The following is a 20,444-nucleotide window of genomic DNA, read 5'->3' as shown; positions in this document are numbered from 1 at the left end:
AAGTGTTGAGAATTTATAGAGAGAGAGGAAAATTTTTGAGTTTAAAATTTTCTAACCTTGCTTCAAGAGAGGGGGTCCCTATATATAGAAAATATGAAATTCCCTCAAGGAGATCCAGCCCTACACGTGGGTGAAGATGCATATATCTATGCAAACAGTTAGCACAACTGGTATAAAATATCTACAAAATACACTTGTGGCCGGTCGGCCATCAGTGGTGGCCGGCCGTCCATCACTAGTGGCCGGCAAGCCACATCAGTGGCTAGCAGCAGGCCGGTAACCAAGAAGTGATGGTTGACAGCCCAAAAGGGGTGGTCGGCAGGCCAACAGAGGCTGCAAGCTTGAAAACCAAAGGTTGGTCCAAAAATGAGGCAACAGGTGCACAAAGTTTGAAAGGCTCAAAGTTGTGGCATTCCGCAAAAGGCTTCGAGCACTTGGCGAGCATGTAAACTCATCATCGGGTGTGTATACAAGGACGTCCAAGTCGTAAGGGTTGTCAAAAATGGGGTGTCTACAGTTGTCCCCCTTTGACAGAACTCGAAGTCATGAAATGACATGCGTGAATGTCAAAGCCCAAAGACGACCCATTTTGACAAGTCCGTAAGACTTGGACGAACAATCAAGACAGAAATAAATAGTTGTGCCCACAGGCTGCCTACGTATCCCTTTGCAAGAAATCAAACCAACATAGTTCTGGGGCAAGATACAAACGAAATACATAATGCAACTTGAAAGCTGGACTCACACGCTACGCGAAGCCAGTGACTTTGAAATGTTATGATCATACGAGATGCTACAATAAGCAAATAACAAGTATAATAAGCAAGAATATGATAATGACATATGAATGAGCAACTTCAAGCTTAAAAAGCGAAAAGATCTAAAACACACTCTAACCATGCCAATATACGGGACGAGGAAAGAAAACACCGCTCAGGGTTGCGTTTCACGCATCTTGAGAAAATGAGAATAAAAACAATTCAGGCTCGTGTTTCACACATCTCGAGACACAACCACTCGAGCGCATACTTCGTACCTCCCGAGGTAAAACCCATCCAGGGCCACGTTTAACGCGTCCTGAGAAACAACCACTTGGGGGCATGCTTTGCACGTCCCGAGGTAAAACCCACCCAGGGCCACATTTCACGTGTCCTAAGAAACAACCATTCGAGCGCGTGCTTCACACATCCCGGGGTAAAACCTGCCCAAGACTGCGTTTCACGCATCTTAAGAAATAACCACTCGGGCAGGTGTTTCGCACATCCCAAGGTAAAACCCTTCTAGGGCCGCATTTCACACATCCTGAGAAACAACCACTCGGATGCGTGCTTCGCATGTCTTGAGGTAAAACAACAGAGGGGTGCGCGATAGATGCATGAAGGTAAACAAGTGTGATAGATACACAAAGTGAACAAGTGTGATAGATGCACAAAGACTTCAAATGGAACTCCTCTGAATGAACTGTACATACAATATCGTTTACCTGTGTAAGAAAGAAACTTAACAAGTGCGATACAGTAAGAATGTATGTTCTATGCAAGACAAACAACCGAGATAAATGTTAATTGAAGTCATGTTCCATGCGAGAAACAAAAGCATATTCTATGCGTGAAATAAGAGCGAAATCATATTCTATGCGTGATTCATAACGGATGCAAAACGCGCATGCAATATGCATGAAATGCATATCTTATTCAACAACATATATGAAATGCATATTCTATGCAACAAAGTGACATGCATGTTTTATGCAACAAAGTGAAATGCATATTCTACGCAAGGTACAAAAGCATAATTTGACAAAAACAAATTCAGTAGCAACTTCCGATTTACCTCTTGGAAGAGTTACAATAGGTTTAAATGATACACCTCGTTCATGTTGACAAGTGACGAATCATTGTGCACTGAAAACACAGTTTTGAGTTTCCATAGAGATAATCTGAACCTAATAGCGAACCATCCCTACGCTTCTTGTAATCTAAGAACACAAAACAGCATCAGGAGTCCAAGGGAGGCCACCGGCCACCGGCTAGCCACAGGAGGAGGGTGCCGACCATGGATGAGCCTTGTCGGCCACGGATAGGCCTTGCCGGCCCCATACCGGCCACCGATGGCAGTTTGAGGCCTTTTTTGTCTTTTCACAACGGGTCTTTAAATATACAACTCAACACTTCATTTCCTCACAACCCTAAAGTTGAAATTGCTCTCCCTCTCTCTCTCTAGGTGCTCCTTCTCTCTAGATCCGTGCTTTCTACGCGTTTTCCAACACCCCACGCAAAGTTGATTTGCTAAACCCTCTTTGTTTCCTTCGTTTTGAACCAATTGAAATTTGATTTCAGTGCTTTTTCTTGGAGTTTCACCACTTGAGGCTTGTTCCCATCGAGTTTCTTTCGGGTTTTGTGCCTTTTCCTAGGCTTTGAATTTTCCTTCCATTTTCTCTCTCCTAGGGTTAACTTTTTCCAAGTTTAACCTATTTTCGGCATTTCTCTTCACTTTTTCACCTACATCACACCCATATTCAGATGGTGGATGATTCACCACACGACAGGGCTCTTCCAGAGATTCCTCTCGTATTTCCACCTATTCCTGAGGTAGTAGAACCAGCAGCTGACCTTGAGGCCGACCTTAAGGCAGAGTTCGAGCCTGAGGCCGAGCCAGAGCCGCTACCGCTAAGGGTATGGCCTTTCGATCCAGAGAGATACTATCCCCAGACACATATCTTGCCTGCCGGAGGCATCGGATGCTTTACTGAGTTTGCTCGTGGTGCACCAAAGGACCTCTGCTGAGGGAGCCGGCTTCTCACCTGTCAGCTATTGCCGTTAAGGTATGAACTTTATTTTCATGCATTTCTGCCTTTTTTTTACTTGTATTTCTTGCACTACCTTTTATTTGACTATACTATCATCACTGCTTTCTCTGATCTATCTGTTCTTTATCTATTGCATCTATTCTCTGCCATAGGGCGAGTTTCATACCTTTAGAGGGTACGGTGCTACGACAGCACAAGTCTGGTATGACGAGCTCCCTGCTAGAGTCTGGGACATTGTAGATGAGACTAGCTTCGACACTTGACATTGTAGATGAGACCCCCTACTGGCGAGCCTAGGAGGTACGCATCTCAGTTCCCTCTTAGCACTTTACATTTTCTGCTTTACAGTTTTTGCTTTATACTTGTTCAACGCCTTTGCTTTCTACTTTGCACTTTCTACATCTGTTCATATATTGTTCTTTTTGCTTTGCACTTTCGGCATCTGTTCATACTGTATTGACACATATCATTGCATTTTCTTCGTAGCTGTGGGTTTATGCATATTTTCTGACTCTAGCCCCAGAGCCCATAGAGGAGCTCCCACTGGTAGTCCCCTACTCATGAAGGTATGACGGCTAGCTCCAGCATAGAACCCATGAGACCTTCACATTTTTTCGGCATTAATTCGATACAGTAGCTGCCTATGAGGTAACCCAAAACAGTCATTTTCACTTTAACATTGTTCTGATTCACATTACAACTGACAGCAATTAATCATCTGTACAACTTCTATTTGCAGATCATGTAGCAGCCATGGGCCATGATGCCGGTTGAGATTCAAGACCAGTTCGCCAAAGCCTGGGCCATTTCTCGCTTTCACATTCTATTTAAGGGCCCAATCTGTCTGGCCTGGTTCTTGAGCGAGCGGTTCATGCGCCAGACGTGGGTCTGCCTGACCCGATCGTCCCGATGGCGCTGCCAGAGTCCATGCGATCAGCAGACAGCTTATCCATTGATGAGGTCACTCAGTTTATGGTGGGCTTGGATGCTGACTACTTTTGAGCAGAGGGTGACTACGCGGCCTTCATCCAAACACATCTGATGCCACCTCTGACCGGTGCTCGTGAAGGTGAGGATGCGAGAGCTCCTGCTGCAAGAGAGACGCCTAGAGCGACCAGGGCCCATACTAGAGAGGCTTCCAAGGCGAGGCAAAGGACCGGTTGGCCAGAGCTTCCAACCTCACTGACATGTTGCTGGCATACCAGAGATGCTTACCAGGTTTTGATTGAGCCTGTAGCGGTTGGTCACGAGCTTGTCGGGGTTCAAGGCCCAACTCAGGTATGGACTATTCTTTACATTTGTACCCCACATTCCATTTCAGATATGTTCATTGCAAATACTAATCACCCAAATGCATTTACAGGCCTCTACAGAGTACACAGGGAGCGCTTTTGAGCTAATAGCCTCCTAGATGGGCATGGTACAGAGGAGAGAGGCGCTGCTCAGTCTCTACGGTATCCAAGTAATTTTCTTCAGTTTACGCTTCATGCTATGAATTTTCCAATACACTGGCATTTCAACTGTGGTCAGTTCCAAACTACACTGCATCTAATACACTGCATTCAGGCATTGTATTCATGCCATACGTATACTGTATCTGATTTCTGCAAACACTCATTCTGCATATCATGCTGGCATCTGATATACACGATGTAACTAATATGTTGACAACTGTCTTATCCAAATTCCAGCTGTGCCAGCAACACCAGGACTAGCAGTACCTCCTCTAATAGCAAGGAGAAGAGGCAGAGGTAGAGGTGCTCGAGGCCAGAGCAGTCCACCAGAGCCCATCTTGCGATGATGATGTTGAGACGAGCGACTTTGAGGAGGCAGTGAGTCAGCATTCTGAGTCGTCTGAGAGTGGCGACGATGGCACTGGCTCAGGTTTTGAGAGTAGAAGGGACGATACTGAGGAGGGTTCCGGGGCAGAGAGCGAAGGTAATGCCGGCTCAAGTTCCGAGACAAATTCAGATAGTGGCAATGATGGAGATAGTGCCCCAGAGTCCTCTCCTCCGAGGAATAGAACGAAAAGGGCCTCTAGAGCATGAGGCTACTGGCGCTGATTTTTTGTACTTTTGCTTAGTTTGTTTTGTTGGTAGCATTAGCACATTGTATAGCTTCAGATATGTTTTATTTGCTTTAAAACTTGTACTCCTCTTTTGTAAAAACCATGATCAGAATAAAAACCTTGCATTTTTTTTTTCGAAAAAAATGTGTTGTATTTTGCATTATGAGCACCATATTTGTGCAAAAAAAAAAAAAAAAAAAAAAGGACAAGGAATCGTATTGGCAAACAAAACTGAACACTTGTATTGGCACAACGTTTTCAATCGGGTAATGAACCGATCGACAACCAAAATACAAAATGAAACTTACAGCTCGATAAACAAAACAACAACAACTCGATAAACAAAACAAAACGACTCAAATACAACTCAACAGGCTTGCTAAAAAAAATAAAAGGACTCAAAATAAGACCTTAAAACACACAAAGAGTAAAACAAAACACGTGCTTCCAACACTGCCCAACACACAGGTGGACAGAAATCAGAGTGAGAGACTGCCGACCACAAATAGAGGTTGTCAGCCACATGCCGACCATGAGAGGTGGCTTGCCGGCCACCTGTCGGCCATCAATGTGAAGGACCTCCAGATTGTTGACACTTAGCTTCTACTCACTGCCTTATCTTTTACAAAAGCTTCACCTTCGTGATTTTTTCATTTGAATTGCAAATTCTTCACAAATGGAGCCATTTATTGCCCAAAAACTCTCGGACTGGATTGTGACTTTAGACGGCTCGAAAAAGGTAAATTTTTGGGGTTTCGACATAAATGCACTTTTCTTGCTGAGTCGTTCTCCACTTTGCTTTCCATTCTTTCCTGTCGCGGCTAGATGCTGGATCCCAATTACACATGTCTTTAGCTTTGGGGGACAAGAGATATGCCCGACAATCAAAGAATTTTAGGCGCTAATAGAATCCCCGGCGTTATAAGAAAATCATACCTCAGCCCCATTTTGGCCACATCCAAGCTATGGAACGGATGTGTGGGCTCACTCTACACGAGACTCGATCTTTGGTTCACAACGAAGAGCTGGATATTCCCAGCCTAATTCATCGATTTTTTGACGTTGGTAACCGAGGCAACCTTTTCTGGCGGGGTTTTAGGCAACACGCCCTTTACTTGTGTATGCTGGCTCATTTTTTTCTTGCCCCAAATTTCAGCGGGTCTAGCATTCGACTGATTGAAGTGGCCCAAGGTTTGAAAGAGGGCAAGAGTTGTATTGGCTTGGTGCTGGCCGAGACTTTGATGGGCTTAGACGCCCTCCATCGGCGAGAGACTACCAAATTCACAGGAAATCCACTACTTCTTTAGGTATTGTTTGCCACCATTTCTCATATGTATTTTTTACATCACTCGGCACTCATGCTCTATTTTTTATCTCAAAGTCCTTTTCTCACTTTTCTCTCAACATACATCTCTCTATTCTTTAATCTCTCTTTTCTCTTTTCTTCCACCAACAGCTAGTGGATTTCCCCAACGAGGGGTGGTGGTGCCACTGGATGTACAACAGGTCTACTGCTGACATTGTTTGCCGTTGCCCCTGGCTTAACCTAATTGAAATGAGCTACAGCATGACTCGGCAACCTGGCATACAACTGATCAGCCTTACACACTGTGTATTCTACTTTCCTTTCTGGTTCAGACGTCAGTTCGGGCATAACCAGACCCGCCTAAAGGAAGGGGTAGAGTGCCCGGTTTCATTTCCCATCTGAGGTTTACACTTGGCTAGATACCTCACTGCTTGGAGGATAAGAGAGCTTTTAGCCCCTGCCCATAGTTTTAGTTGCACCCTTTCTGGCGAATGCCTGGCTTGGCTCGAAGATGAGGCACAAACACAAGCGGGGGACCCAGAAGCACCTGACTCATCTATGCCCCTAGTTTATTGCTTTGACCTTACTTTTCAAGTTTTATGATGTAATAAAAGCAACTTTGATTTGTATCAGAGAGTTGGAGAACTTCATGTTGAAATCAATGAAATTAAAGTTGTAAACGCTGAAAATTTTCCTTTTGGTCCAAAAAGGGTCCACGTTGTAAAAGGTAAATTTGAACAAAATCAACTTTTATCAAAACTTTCTAAAACCATTTTTGAAAAGGATCACCACTTGACACGTACGGAATCAACCCTTGAGATGTACAACCCTGAATCAAAAGATCATAACTGCCCCTTAATTGAACAACACTGCTCAGCATTGTAATCAACTATTCTCTTAGAGTGAAGACTGCAATCGAACCCTTATGTAGAGGATAGACAAAGATGACCTGATCAGACACATGGAGGGGACAGTTGATTTGGAGGTGTTTATGGTCGGACTTCAGGATGAAGTTGCCTACGTATCCCGAAGATAGGAATCAGGTCTTACGTAGTTCAGTTCCAGTTCACTCAAGTATTAACACTCTCATTTTACGCCCTAACTTTTGCCATGGCCGCCCTTCAGGGTTTTCAGTCTTGCGAGCTCCGTTTTTATTTATTTCTAATTTTTCATGCTCTAACTTTTGCCTAGGTCGACCTTCCGGGTTTTTGGCCTAGCGAGCCTTTCAGGGATAGTATTTCTTCAACTTGTCCGTGTTGATCAGTTGGAAAAATTCTAGACCATCCAGGTCCATGAGAATAACAGCTCCACCCGACAAGATATTTTTGATGATGTAAGGACCAATCCTGAACTTGCCCCTAAGGTCATGGATGGGAGCCCAATTGTCTTTCAGCACCAAATCTCCCTCTTTGAGATTCCGGGACTTAACTTTCTTATTAAAAGCCCTGGCAATCATGCGTTGATAATCCTGAACATGGTACAATGCTTTCAGCCTTCTCTCATTAAACAGCATCAATTCTTCGAACCTGCTCTGTTGCCAGTCCGCCTCTACTATCTGACACTCAGCCATAACTCATAACGACAGAACTTTTATTTCAATTGGCAGAATAGTCTCTATACCGTAGACAAGAGAATAAGGAGTTTCCCTTGTAGACGTCCGGATTGAAGTTCTATAACCCCAGAGTGCGAATGGCAATTTGTCTGGCTAGTCTCTGTAGGTCTCAACCATCTTCTATAAAATATTCTTGATGTTCTTGTTGGCGGCTTTAACAGCTCCGTTGGTTTATGGCCAGTATATAGATGACTTGTGAAAAGCTACATTGTATTTCTCAAACAAGTCGATCACCTCTTTCTTGAAGTGAGAGTCATTATCTGAAATGATCTCATTTGGGACTCCGTAGTGGCAAACGATATTGTTTCGAATGAACTTAGCCACATGCACTGCTTTCAACATTGCATAGGACTGAGCTTCTACCCACTTTGTAAAGTAGTCAATTGCCACCAGAATATATTCATGCCCATTCGACCTTTTTGGTGTGACCACCCTAATGACGTCAATTCCCTAAACTGAGAAAGGCCATGGTGAAGTCATGTTATACAGCTTTGATGGTGGGATATTCATGCAATTTGCATGAATTTGGCATTTGTGGTATTCACTGAACAAAACCAATACAATCCTCCTCCATGGTAGACCAGTAGTAACCTTGCCTGAGAATCTTTCGGGCTAACATTAATTCGTTCATGTGCGCTCTGCACTCTCCCCCATGGATGGCCTCCATCAGGCACTTTAACTCCTCTTCTTCGACACATAACTTGTGCATTCCCATATGACCTCTCTTGTACAGTTTACCTCCGCAGATGATAAATTGAACGGCTATTCGCTATATGCCCTTTTTATCCTTGGCATTTGCCCTTGGTGGATAAACCTCATTTTCTAAGAAGTTCCAGATATCGTGGTACCAAGGGTTCTTGTCTTGCAGTTTATCTATTGCGGCGATGGTTTCATAAGCTGGCATGTATCTCTGCTCAATGATAATTGAACGCATCCAGACTCCTAGTAAGATGTCTATCATAGAAGATAGAGTTGATAAAGCATCAACAAAGTTGTTGTTCTCTCTCAGTAGATGTGTGAAATTCAGTTTCTCAAACCTAGGAATCAGAACGTCCAGGGTTTGGTGATAAATCTCCATCTTTTCTTTTTTGACCTTCCAGTCTCCATTTGGTTGAGAAACAACTACGTTCGAGTCCCCGACGACATCCAATCTTTTTACACGTAGTTCCAAGGTAACTTCTAAACTAGCCATACATGCCTCATACTCTGCTTCGTTGTTGGATATCTTGAACCGGAGTTTAAAGGTTAGGGGTATATGGGAATTGTCAGGTGCTATAAGCAACACATCTATCCCATAACTATATTGATTGGACGCTCCGTCAAAGTATATTGTCCAAGTCTCCTCATAGACTTGCAGAATAGCTTCATCTAGGAACAGGTATTCCACCGCTTCATCCCCGTCTACAGGGTGATCTGCCAGGAACTCCGCCACAGCTCTCCCCTTGACCAACTTGCGAGTGACATACTTTAGATCAAATTCAGAGAGAAGAAACAACCAACGGACTAGCCTACCCATAAATGCTGGTTTCTCAAATAGATATTTGATAGGATCTAATCTCGAAACCAGAATTATGAAGTAAGCTAACAAGTAGTGCCTCAACTTCCTGGTAGCCCATACCAAGGCTACGCAAGTTTTCTCCAGTGGAGTGTAGCGGGTCTCATAATCCAACATTTTCTTGCTCAAATAATAGATGGTTTTCTCCACCTTATCCTCATATTCCTGAAAAAGCAAACATCCCATTGTGGTGTCCGTGATAGATATAAAATCAAAGGCATCCCCAGCTCTGGCAGCGACAACACTGGCGGGTTCTGAAGGTACTGTTTAATCTGCTCAAAAGCGAATTGACATCGATCATCCCATCGAAATTTTTTTCCTTTCTTCAAGAGACCAAAAAGTGGTTTACAAGTCAAGGTTAATTTAGAAATAAACCGTCTTATGAATTGCACTTTACCCAGAAAGCCTCGCACCTCCTTTGCAGTCCTTGGTGGTAGCATTTCTAGGATGCCTTGATTTTGGAGGGATTTACCTCTATGCCCCTCTGTGTGATCAAAAAACCCAGCATTTTCCATGTTGTTACATGAAAGTACACTTCTGCGGATTTAACCTTAGTCTATATTCTCTGATCTGTTGAAAGAATTTCTTCAAGGTGGTGTAGTGGCCATCTCTTTCTTTGGACTTGACAGTCATGTCGTCCACGTACACCTCAACCTCTTTATGGATTATGTCATGCAGAATGGTGGTTGCAGCCCATTGATAGGTAACCTCAGCGTCCTTTAGCCCAAACGGCATCACCCTGTAGCAGTAAGTTCCCTACGGCACAGTGAAGGCAGTTTTCTTTCTATCCTCGAGCGCCATCAAAATCTAGTTATACTCGAAAAATCTATCCATGAAGGAGAGCAACGCATGGCCCTCAGTGATGTCCACTAATTCATCGATATGCGGCAAGGAAAAGTCATCATTCAGACTGGCTTTATTCAAATCTCTGAAGTCCACACACAACCGAATTCTGCCATCTTTCTTCAGCACTAGAACGATGTTGGCCAACCAAGTTGGATACTTAGATACTAGCAAGAACCCTGCGTCGATCTACTTGGTGACTTCTTTCTTAATTTTCAATGCCCAATCCGGACGTATTCTCCGCAACTTCTGCTTGACGGGTCGGGCCTCAGGGTTAAGAAGGATCCAATGCTGTACAATCTCATGATCAATTCCGGGCATCGAAAACATTTTTGAAATCTTTTAATAAAGCGACTAAATGTTCGCACTCCTCTGAAGACAATGTCAACCCGATCTGGCTCAAACGCGAGTACTTCTCAGTACCCACATTAAAAGCAATGATTTCATCAACAAGGGGTTTTGCAAACCTCTTCTCCTCTCGATTAATCAAAATTTTCAAAACCAAAGGAATTTCTTCCTCTTCGTTTTCATTAAAATTTTGAAAATCCTGATCAATGCAATAAACAAGCGGCACAGAGAAATACTCAGAATTAGCAGCGGCATTCTCATTCATAAAGTCCTGCTCATCTAGCTCTTTGGTTACAACCAACTCAAAAGTAAAAGAAAAAGAGGACTTGGACAAGACCTTGGCATCCGGGTTATCATCCCCAAGAATACCAGACTCAGACTTAGAAGAACCGAAATCTGATTCCAACTCCATAAACTCTGCGGAATCAAATTCTAGCTCACTACCCGACTCAGAACTACTAGACAGGTAACCCTTCTCCAATTTTCAGACAAGAGATGGTGCTTCAGATGCATCCAAAATGCTGCTAGAGGGTTCACACCCGATTGGTCCTCGATCATGGAGATGGTAAGGTTATCCCCTAAGCTCTCTGAATCGGCCGGAGGATCTAAAAGGAGACATGCCAGTGTTGCCCCTACTTCAAGTTCACTGTTGTCCGAGTCACTTTCCATGCTCTTTTTAACTTTAGTAGTAATTGGCTCAGCCATTTCCTCTATATCACTATCTTGCAGCTGCAAGTCGAAGAAAATTTCGAAGCTGGGAACATGTTACTTCTCAGAATTCATCCAGGGCTCAGGAAAACCGCACAATGGGAAGTCTTCTCCCTCCCAAACAAAATAACCATTCAGTGTTCCCAGGATCAGCTTGTGATTAAGCTCATAGCATTTCCCGGCCTGCTTGGCTCTAGCTTTACCTGCCATCTCTTTTCCTTTCCTGACCCAATCCTCTTTGGTGGGCACATAGCCAAGACCAAAGGCATGAGGATTATGTGGCATATCGGCCAATGCTATGACGCCCTTTCGATCACTTCTTTCAAGCCCCATTCCTGGCACATGTTGTAGCTTGTTCGTGAAATAGATTGATTAAGCATTAACATATATGCTCTCATCTGCTGCCAAGATGGTTTGTACTGATCGGGCCTCAGCCAGCGTAAAACCTGAAAGGAAAACATTGTCCTCGCCATGAACAATTTCTAGCACAGGTGCAGTTACCTCTGGCGGAGGATGGATGGATGAATTCCCGAACACAATAGCCACTCCCTTCCCGTAATGGTATTTTATCATTTGGTGGAGGGTAGAAGAGACTATTTTCACAAAATGTAACCAGGGTCTTCCTAGCAATAAGTTGAAGGTGGCCAGGACGTCTAGGACATGAAACTCGACGTCCTGTTGAGCTTGGCCAACCTGAACTCTGATATGTACGTGTCCATAACCTCCCTGCTTATGTTATCATATGCCCAGATCACTTGGGCTGTAGGCACGAAATCTGCTGGTTTTAGACTGATAGCATAAGCTGTGCGCGAAGGACAGATGTTGATAGCTCACCCGGTGTCGACCAATACCACTGGCACCCATTTTTCTCTGTACTCAACAGATATGTACAGAGGTTTGTTGTGCTAAGCTTTCTGGCTGCAGTTCTTTGTCTGGGAAGGTTAACGTCAGCACAACGCCTCCTGGGAAAACTAATCCCACGAAATGTCGGCTTGGATTTTCTTTAGTTGATTCACAACTGCCTCTTCCTCCAACTACTTTTCCTTTTGTTTTTTAACGTCCTTATCTTTTCTAGAGGCCTCAACTTGGTCTAAATGTGGGGGCTTGAAATACCGCCCACTCTTCGTCATGTGGTCAATCTCTTCAGTGTACCAGGTACTGTCTGGCAGGTCTTCACCCCAATCTTCATCGGTGTGAGCCAAAAGTATATCGTTATCCTCCCACCATGCACCTCTGGCAGCCGACAAACAGTTGTCCAGCCCCGTTCTAATCATTCCCTTATCACAAGTTTCAACTTTCCGGTTGTTTTCACCCATTTCTTGTTCAAACTGCTTCAGTGTAGCTTCTTGCTCTGTATCCATGATACTGACAATGTCCAGTTCCTGAGTTGATTGTTCCACAACGGTATTCTCCGATAATTTCCCCTTGTCTCCGGCCATTCCGGCCATTGCAGTAATTCTTGCTCCTTATTTCTCTGGCTGTGTTTCAGTTTTTTCTTCTTTGTCAGGCTCATCACTAAGCCACCCGGAGTTGTTGTCGACCTATTCAGATCAAACCAGTCAATCTGCACGTCTCCTTGATCTTGCTCGTCAAAGAACTGCAGATTGTCTAAGTCCTCCTCTAGCTCCGCTAGATCATCCAATCCCTAACTTGGGCCATCCTCTCTAACCACATTGACCTCCGCTCCTGTCAGCAATACCACTTCTGGTTTGGCTTGATTGTTTGGCACAATGTAACAGCACAAGTCATACACCCCCTTAGATAAGTCTGCAGAGCTCTCAGGCAATGGATTGACATTTTTCTCCAAGGCCAACTTCTCTCCTTCTGCTATTGTTACCACCACTGGTTCAGGTTGAAGTGTGGACGTATTCATCATGCACAAGTCCGTACTTTCAGGGATAAACAACGGCAGTTTGGATAGGTAAGAAGGGGTAATATATACGCTGGGGTCATAGGGGATGGCCAATATATGTATTAGATTTAGGTTTCGAGGTAGGGGAACTTGATTGTGGGCTGGGAGAGGGTTGGTGGTCACATTTGGCTTTTGGGATGATGTAATCACCTTATTGTCGATGAGATCTTGAATCTTATGACACAGCCTGAAGCTTTGGTCGGTGTCGAGACCGTACTGCTGGTGAAAAGCACAGTATTTCATTGGGTTATGTTTAGGTGGGAGAGGATCGAGTAGTGGGCGAGGCTCTAATGGCTTAAGATGCCCCTATTCGATCATGTCAAGACCCAAACCCGCCCCTATGGGTTTAGCACCGTAACCGGCCAGTAATCTGTGGATTACCAAAGGCCTCTGAACAGATTAGCAAATAATAAGGGGCTGAGGAAGTAATAATACAAAATAGATAAGGTCCAATGAGCTGTGATAACGTACATGGGACAGAACATTTCATAACTTATATATTTACATAAGCATGCTAGTCAAAGGACACCAATATTTACAAGGTATTACATCCCAAGACCTATCCTTACAACACATACAGAGACTAGCATTAAAACAAAAACAGCCATAGCATTAGACTTCGACCGGAACCTCCTCGGGAGGCACAACAGTTGGCTGACAAAACAGAACAAAAGGCCGTCAACTCTGGCCCTGGTCACACGCCGGCTCACCTACATGTGTAATAAACACTGTGAGCGAAAGCCCAGTGAATAATAACAGAGTAAAGGGGTTATATGAATGATGTCCAGCACAAGTTAGAATCCATCATTTAAATCAGAACATAATCAGACTTCAAACAGAAACAGATTCATATACATTTTCATATTCAGATTTTGCATAAGATCATACGTGGTGCACCCATTAGCTGTCAGATCAGATTGGTCCAGAGACCCACATATATAGTTGGTACCAACGACCACAAAGGTCCATATCTTGCGCGCAAGTAGCCATGGTATTGTTACCCCCAGGCAAGGGCCACGTGCAGATTGGCCGCGATATTGTTACCCCCGGGCGAGGGCCACATGCAGATTGGCCGTGGTATTGTTACCCCTGGGCGAGGGCCACGTGAACTAAGGGTGCCACAAATACTTTTCAGAAAATTGGACATTCATTCATCATTCGTAAGATCGCATTTCAGAAAACAGATTATACCGTACCAGTCAGAAAATACATAGGTTAAACATAACTTTACTGAGTTATTACTCACAGTGGGCCTTGAGATAGACAGACGGAGTAAACTTGGTCAAACAATACGTGGCACGTGACCTACATAACACATAACAGATGCACACTTGAAACACACAATCTAATTGCACAAAACTTATTTCATTGGCCCTTAGTGTGTTTCTAATTTCCTATCCTCATTATGGGGTCTAAAACATGGCCTAGGAATGCCTAAGATGGAATGAGGTTGCAAAGATGCCTTGGAAAACATTTTTCAAAACTTGCTGAAAACAGGGGTCTCGCTCGAGCGTGGCTTTCTTCGCTCGAGCGAGCTTGTCAAAACATAGGGGTCGCTCGAGCGTAAACTCCTTCGCTCGAGCGGTCTATAAAAATGTAAAAGTACTAGTTGTTGAAATTTTACGCTCGAGCGAGCATCGAGCGTGAGACACAGCTCTTCGCTCGCGCGTCGGTCTCGTTGCTTGAGCATGCGTCTGCGTGCACCAAAAACCTAAGAGCTTGGAATTTACGCTCAAGCCACCATTCCTTCGCTCAAGCGTAGCTCTGAACAAATGATGGTCGCTCGAGCGTGGAATCCTTCGCTCAAGCGAGGAAGCCAAATTCTGGAATTTCCAGATTTGTCCCCGAGCTCAAACCAAGTATTCAACACCTCAAAACTCGACCTCTTGGGCCCATTTTCTGGAAAACACTTGTAAACTCATAGTATAAGGTGTTTCAAAGATCAATTCGTAAAATCAAAGCCCAAGGGTGAGTCAATTGAACACAATTTCAAATAAAACTTCAAGAACAAAACAAGCGCTTAACATGCAAGTGTTCATTTTAAATCCAATGCTCTAAAACATGACCAAATGTAAGATTGAGCTCAAAATCATGATGAATTCATGGACTAAGGCTAGAATATGGGCTTGCATGCAAGAACTACCATGAAAACACTTCAAAATGCTAAGATATGAACATGCATGCATGATTTAAGCCTAAATTCAACATTTTCAACCAATTCTTGACTTTAATCTCTAACCCTCCATGAACCATGCAAGAATTAAACTTAAATACACAATTGAAAGGAAAATCTCCTACCTTAAACCTTGAATTCCAAGTCTAGGAGCTCAAATATGCAAAGCCTCTTCAATTCTCCTAAGTTCCAAGCCAAAATTCTAGATGAATTCAACCTCCTACCTCTCCCTCTCTCTCTAGTCGGTTATAGCTTAGGAAGAGGAACGAAAATGATGCAACAAATGTATGAATCAAGTCTCTAAAGGTTTCATGAAGTGGCCCACTAGTGGCGATTTCGTAATAAACTTAACTAATGTAATTTAACGTTATTTAATCTAATTTAATCATACCAAATCAAATTTCAGCTAAATTTACCGTAAAATCACATTAATTCTAATTAGTCTAAAACACCAGTCAATTTCGGATTCGGCCACCGATAAGGCCTTCAATTTGCAGTTTAAAACATAAAACATGAACATATCGTTTTATGGCAAACAGATAAAAACACAAAGATGATGCAATACATATGCAATTTAATTCCGAATTCCTTCTAAATTACTGTTAGGCATAATTAATCATGGTTTAGCATTAATCGGAGGTCGGGGTTATTACAGTCTTCCCCCCTTAAAAGAGTTTGGTCCTCCAAACTCGAATTACCTTCATTCGAAATCAACATTGGGTCAAATGGGAACAAATCCAGATATCTCTTCATCATGTCTTCCTCAGTTTCCCAAGTTGCATAGGTTCCTCCGTGGTTTTGCCAATCAACTTTTACCAATGGTATTTCTTTATTTCTCAACTTTCTGATCCGGCGATTCACAATCTGGATAGGTCTTTCCTCATAGGTGTAGTCATCTTTCAAAAGCACATGTGTCGGTTCAATGACGTGGAGTGGATCTCTCAAATATTCCCGAAGCATCGATACATGAAAGACGTTGTGCATATGTTCCATTACTGGAGGTAAGGCTACCCGATATGATACCGGATTGATCTTTTCGAGAACTTCATAAGGTCCAACATATCTTGGCACCAATTTTCCCTTAACACCAAACCGAGTTTGACCCTTCATCAGGGTCACCTTTATAAACACATGGTCCTCAACTTCATATTCCCTCTCTCTTCTTCGAACATCGGCATAGCTCTTCTGCCGACTATGTGCAGTTTTCAGATGCTGCTGTATCAGTTTCACTTTCTCGGTTGTTTCTTGCACAAGTTCCGATCCCAACAATGGTCTATCGCCTACTTCAGCCCAACATAGCGAAGATCGACATTGTCTTCCATACAAAGCTTCATAAGGAGCCATTCCAATGCTTGAATGGTAACTGTTGTTGTACACAAATTCGGCTAATGGCAAGTAGGTCTCCCAATTCCCTTGGAAGTCTAACACACACATTCTGAGCATATCTTCCAGAGTTTGGTTCGTTCGTTCAGTTTAGCCATCTGTCTATGGGTGATAGGCACTGCTCAGTCTCAATTCAGTCCCCAAAACCTGTTGCAAACTCTGCCAAAATCTCGATACAAACTTTGAGTCCCTGTCAGACACAATAGATACTGGCACTCCATGCAATCTCACAATTTCAGTCATATAGATATTGGCCAATTTATCAGCATTATAAATAGTTTTGACAAGCAGAAAATGGGCAGACTTAGTTAAACGGTCAACTATAACCCAGATAGAGTCCATACCTCGAGAAAAACGAGGCAATCCCACAATGAAGTCCATAGTAATGTGCTTCCATTTCCATTCCGGTATTGGGAGTGGTTGTAGCAAACCAGCGGGTCACTAATGTTCGGCTTTAACCTGTTGGCAATGTAGACATCTAGCCACAAAATCTGCAATACTCTTTTTCATTCCAGGCCACCAAAATTCTGTTTCAAATTATGATACATCTTTGTGTTCCCCAGATGCATAGAAAATTTAGTACTGTGAGCTTCGGTTATAACACGTTTCCTCAAATCATAACAATCGGGCACACAAAGACGGTTTTGAAATTTCAGCACATCATTCTCAAACACAAATCCTGGCCTTGGCTTCGAATCAAATTCCTCTATGATCTTTTTCAAGTATTCATCTTCACATTGTTTTTGTTTGATCTCATCAAGAATAGCAGGTTGAGCAGAAATAGCAGATAACAACCCATCTTGTTCTAGGTTCGTCAACAATTCCTTTCGGTTGAATAGCAACATGACAAATTCGCACTGGATTTTTGGCTCAAGGCATCTCCTACGGTATTAGCCTTTCCCGGATGATACAAAATTTGCAAGTCATAATCCTTGATTAGTTCTAACCATCGCCTCTGTCTCATGTTCAATTCCTTTTGGGTGAAGAAATATTTCAAACTTTTATGACCTGTATACACCTCGCAAGTTACCCCATACAAATAGTGACGCCAGATTTTCAAAGCAAACACCACAGCTGCTAACTCAAGATCATGTGTTGGGTAATTCTTTTCATGAGGTCGAAGTTGTCTAAAATCATAGGCAATCACCATTCCGTTTTGCATTAGTACACACCCCAAGCCTTTATAGGAAGCATCACTGTACACTTAAAACCTATCAGTACCATTAGGCAAAGTTAAGATTGGTGCAGTCACTAACCTGGTTTTCAACTCTTGAAAAGCTGCCTCTCTTTGTTCACTCTAGTCAAATGGCACGTTTTTCTGAGTTAATTGAGTCAATGGTAGGGCAAGCTTAGAAGAGTCTTTCACAAACCTCTTGTAGTAACCTGCAAGTCCCAGAAAACTTCAGACTTCTGTCACATTTGTTGGTCTAGGCCAATCCACAACGGCTTCAACTTTCTGAGGGTCAACAGAAACTCCATCCTTGTTGATTATATGTCCCAAAAATGCCACACTGTCAAGTCATAATTCACACTTGGACAATTTAGCATACAATTTCTTTTCCCTCAAAATCTGTAAAGTAGTTCTCATGTTCTTCCCTGTCTTTAGAATAAATCAAAATGTGATCAATAAATACAACAATGAAGTCATCCAGATATGATTTAAACACTCTATTCATAAGATCCATGAAAGCTGCAGGTGCATTGGTCATCCCAAACGGCATTACTAAAAATTCATAATGTCCATATCTAGTTCGGAATGCAGTTTTCTCTATGTCTTTAGCTCTAACCTTTAATTGATGATACCCGGACCTGAGGTCAATTTTGGAAAACACTTGGGCACCCTGAAATTGATCAAACAAGTCATTTATTCGGGGCAGAGGATATTTATTCTTTATAGTCACTTTGTTCAGTTCTCGGTAGTCTATACACATTCTCAAAAATCCATCCTTCTTTTTGACAAACAAAACTGGAGCACCCCAAGGTGAAGTACTCGGATAGATAAATTTCTTATCTAACAGTTCCTAAAGTTAGGTTTTCAATTCTTTCAATTCAGAGGTAGACATTCTATAGGGAGTCTTGGAAATGGGTTGTGTCCCCGAAAAGACCTCAACAGTGAATTCAATTTCTCTATCAACTAAGTCCCCAGGTAAGTCAGTTGGGAACACATCGGAAAATTCGCAAGCAACAGGGATTGTTTCTACAGTAGTACTGTCAGATGGTGCAATCAATATACAACACAGATAACCCTTACATCCTTTCCTAAGGAGTTTTACAGCTTTCACAGCCGAAATCAAATATGGGGGAGGAACTACCCCATTCCCAATGAAATTAAATTCAGGCATTCCCGGTGGTCTAAACACAATAATTTTATTTGCACAGTCAATGGTAGCACAGTATTTAGTCAACCAGTCCATCCCCAAAATACAATCAAAATGACTAATATCCAAGGGTAATAAATCCACATATAACACCATATCACCAATCATAATATCACACGTCGGATAAACATGAGTACACATCATAGAATTCCCAGACGATGTGGATGTAGATAACACATATGTCATTTGTTCTAGTGGTCTAGTCAATTTTCGAGAGAAAGCATGCGATACAAAGGAATGTGTAGAACCAGAATCTATCAGTACACATGCATTTTGAGAACATACAGAGAGTGTACTTGACACCACAGTATAGGTGTTGGGTACATCACCAGGCACTAAGGCGAACACTCTCCCTTGCCTTAATGTTTCATTGTTTGCATTCCCTCTAACATCGGCCCTTGCATTTGGTCTTGCTGCGGAAACAGACCCGGTGGAACTTGTCATAGGATGGTTAACCTCATTAGATCTCATCAGGCAATCCCTCACCATGTGGCCAGTCTTGCCACAGCGAAAACACGCACCTGATGCTCGATAACAGGCACCCCTGTGCTTCTTTCCGCAGTTGGGGCAGTTTGGAGTAGATCCGCTACTTTGGCTAGAGCTGCCGGAGGATCCTGTATATTGCCTTTTCGAAAACGACCGGCCTTTCTTGAAACTGAATCTAGTCCTCTTTCCTCTCCATTCTGTTGTTGGTGTTGTAGTTTGTTTCTTAGCTGCTATTGTGGCTTCTGCCATCAATGCCCTGTCAAGTACCTCAACATAAGTAGGTAATTTTAAGACACCCACTCGGTCAAATATTTCCAGGTCCAGCACTCCCTCAAACTTCCGTGCTTTCTTGTAATCAGTATCCACCATATGTGGAGCAAACCGTGCTAGTTCGGTGAATTTAGTTTCATACTCTGCTACAGCCATTCTTCCATATTTAAGTTCCTGGAATTCCGACACTTTCTGATCCCTGAAACATTGGGGAAAGTACTTGTCGTAGAAGATAGCATTAAACTGTGCCCATGTCATATTCCCATTGCCATTTCGGATCAGTAACCACCACCTGCGAGCTTCATCTTTTAGAGTGTAGGTGGCTAGGAGGACTTTCTGAGTCTCAGAACAAGGAAATACTTCATACAACTTTTCCATCTCAAGCAACCACGTCTCAACTTTCAAAGGTTCAATTCCACCATAGAACGTTGGTGGTTTCATTTTCATAAATTTCTGTGTCAGATTGATGATGTCAGCATTATCTGCCTCGGCTTGTGCTGGTGGAGGCGGAGGGGGCAAAGGTTGTTGTCTCTGTTGTTGTGTCTAGGCTTCAGTCAATGCTGCTAACATATGTTCCATTCGGCCCATGCGAG

At 43.0% G+C, this 20,444-nt stretch overlaps 1 protein-coding gene across 1 annotated transcript; it reads right to left on the bottom strand.

The window, feature by feature from the left end:
* Positions 1–18,744: 18,744 nt before the first annotated feature.
* LOC145800056 (uncharacterized) lies at positions 18,745–20,229 on the bottom strand. Its single transcript, XM_082889714.1, has 2 exons — positions 19,392–20,229; positions 18,745–18,914 (listed from the first exon to the last, which is right to left on the bottom strand). The coding sequence occupies exons 1-2, from the start codon at positions 20,227–20,229 to the stop codon at positions 18,745–18,747; spliced, it is 1,008 nt and encodes a 335-aa protein (XP_082745840.1).
* Positions 20,230–20,444: the final 215 nt, after the last annotated feature.

Source organism: Camellia sinensis, chromosome 9 (assembly GCF_055761805.1).
Source record: "Camellia sinensis isolate YWXY chromosome 9, ASM5576180v1, whole genome shotgun sequence".
In the NCBI taxonomy this organism is placed as follows: domain Eukaryota; kingdom Viridiplantae; phylum Streptophyta; class Magnoliopsida; order Ericales; family Theaceae; genus Camellia; species Camellia sinensis.
The sequence above is the reverse complement of the archived record's forward strand: the minus strand, read 5'-3'. Positions and strand labels throughout refer to the sequence as shown.

What these genes read in the sequence shown, in the direction of transcription:
- LOC145800056 (XM_082889714.1), bottom strand. Translation starts at nt 20,229, where the DNA reads ATGGAAAAGTTGTATGAAGTATTTCCTTGTTCTGAGACTCAGAAAGTC. An exon ending in CACCTATACTGTGGTGTCAA is followed by an intron (nt 18,915 to 19,391) that starts GTACACTCTCTG and finishes GTACTACTGTAG; the next exon opens with AAACAATCCCTGTTGCTTGC.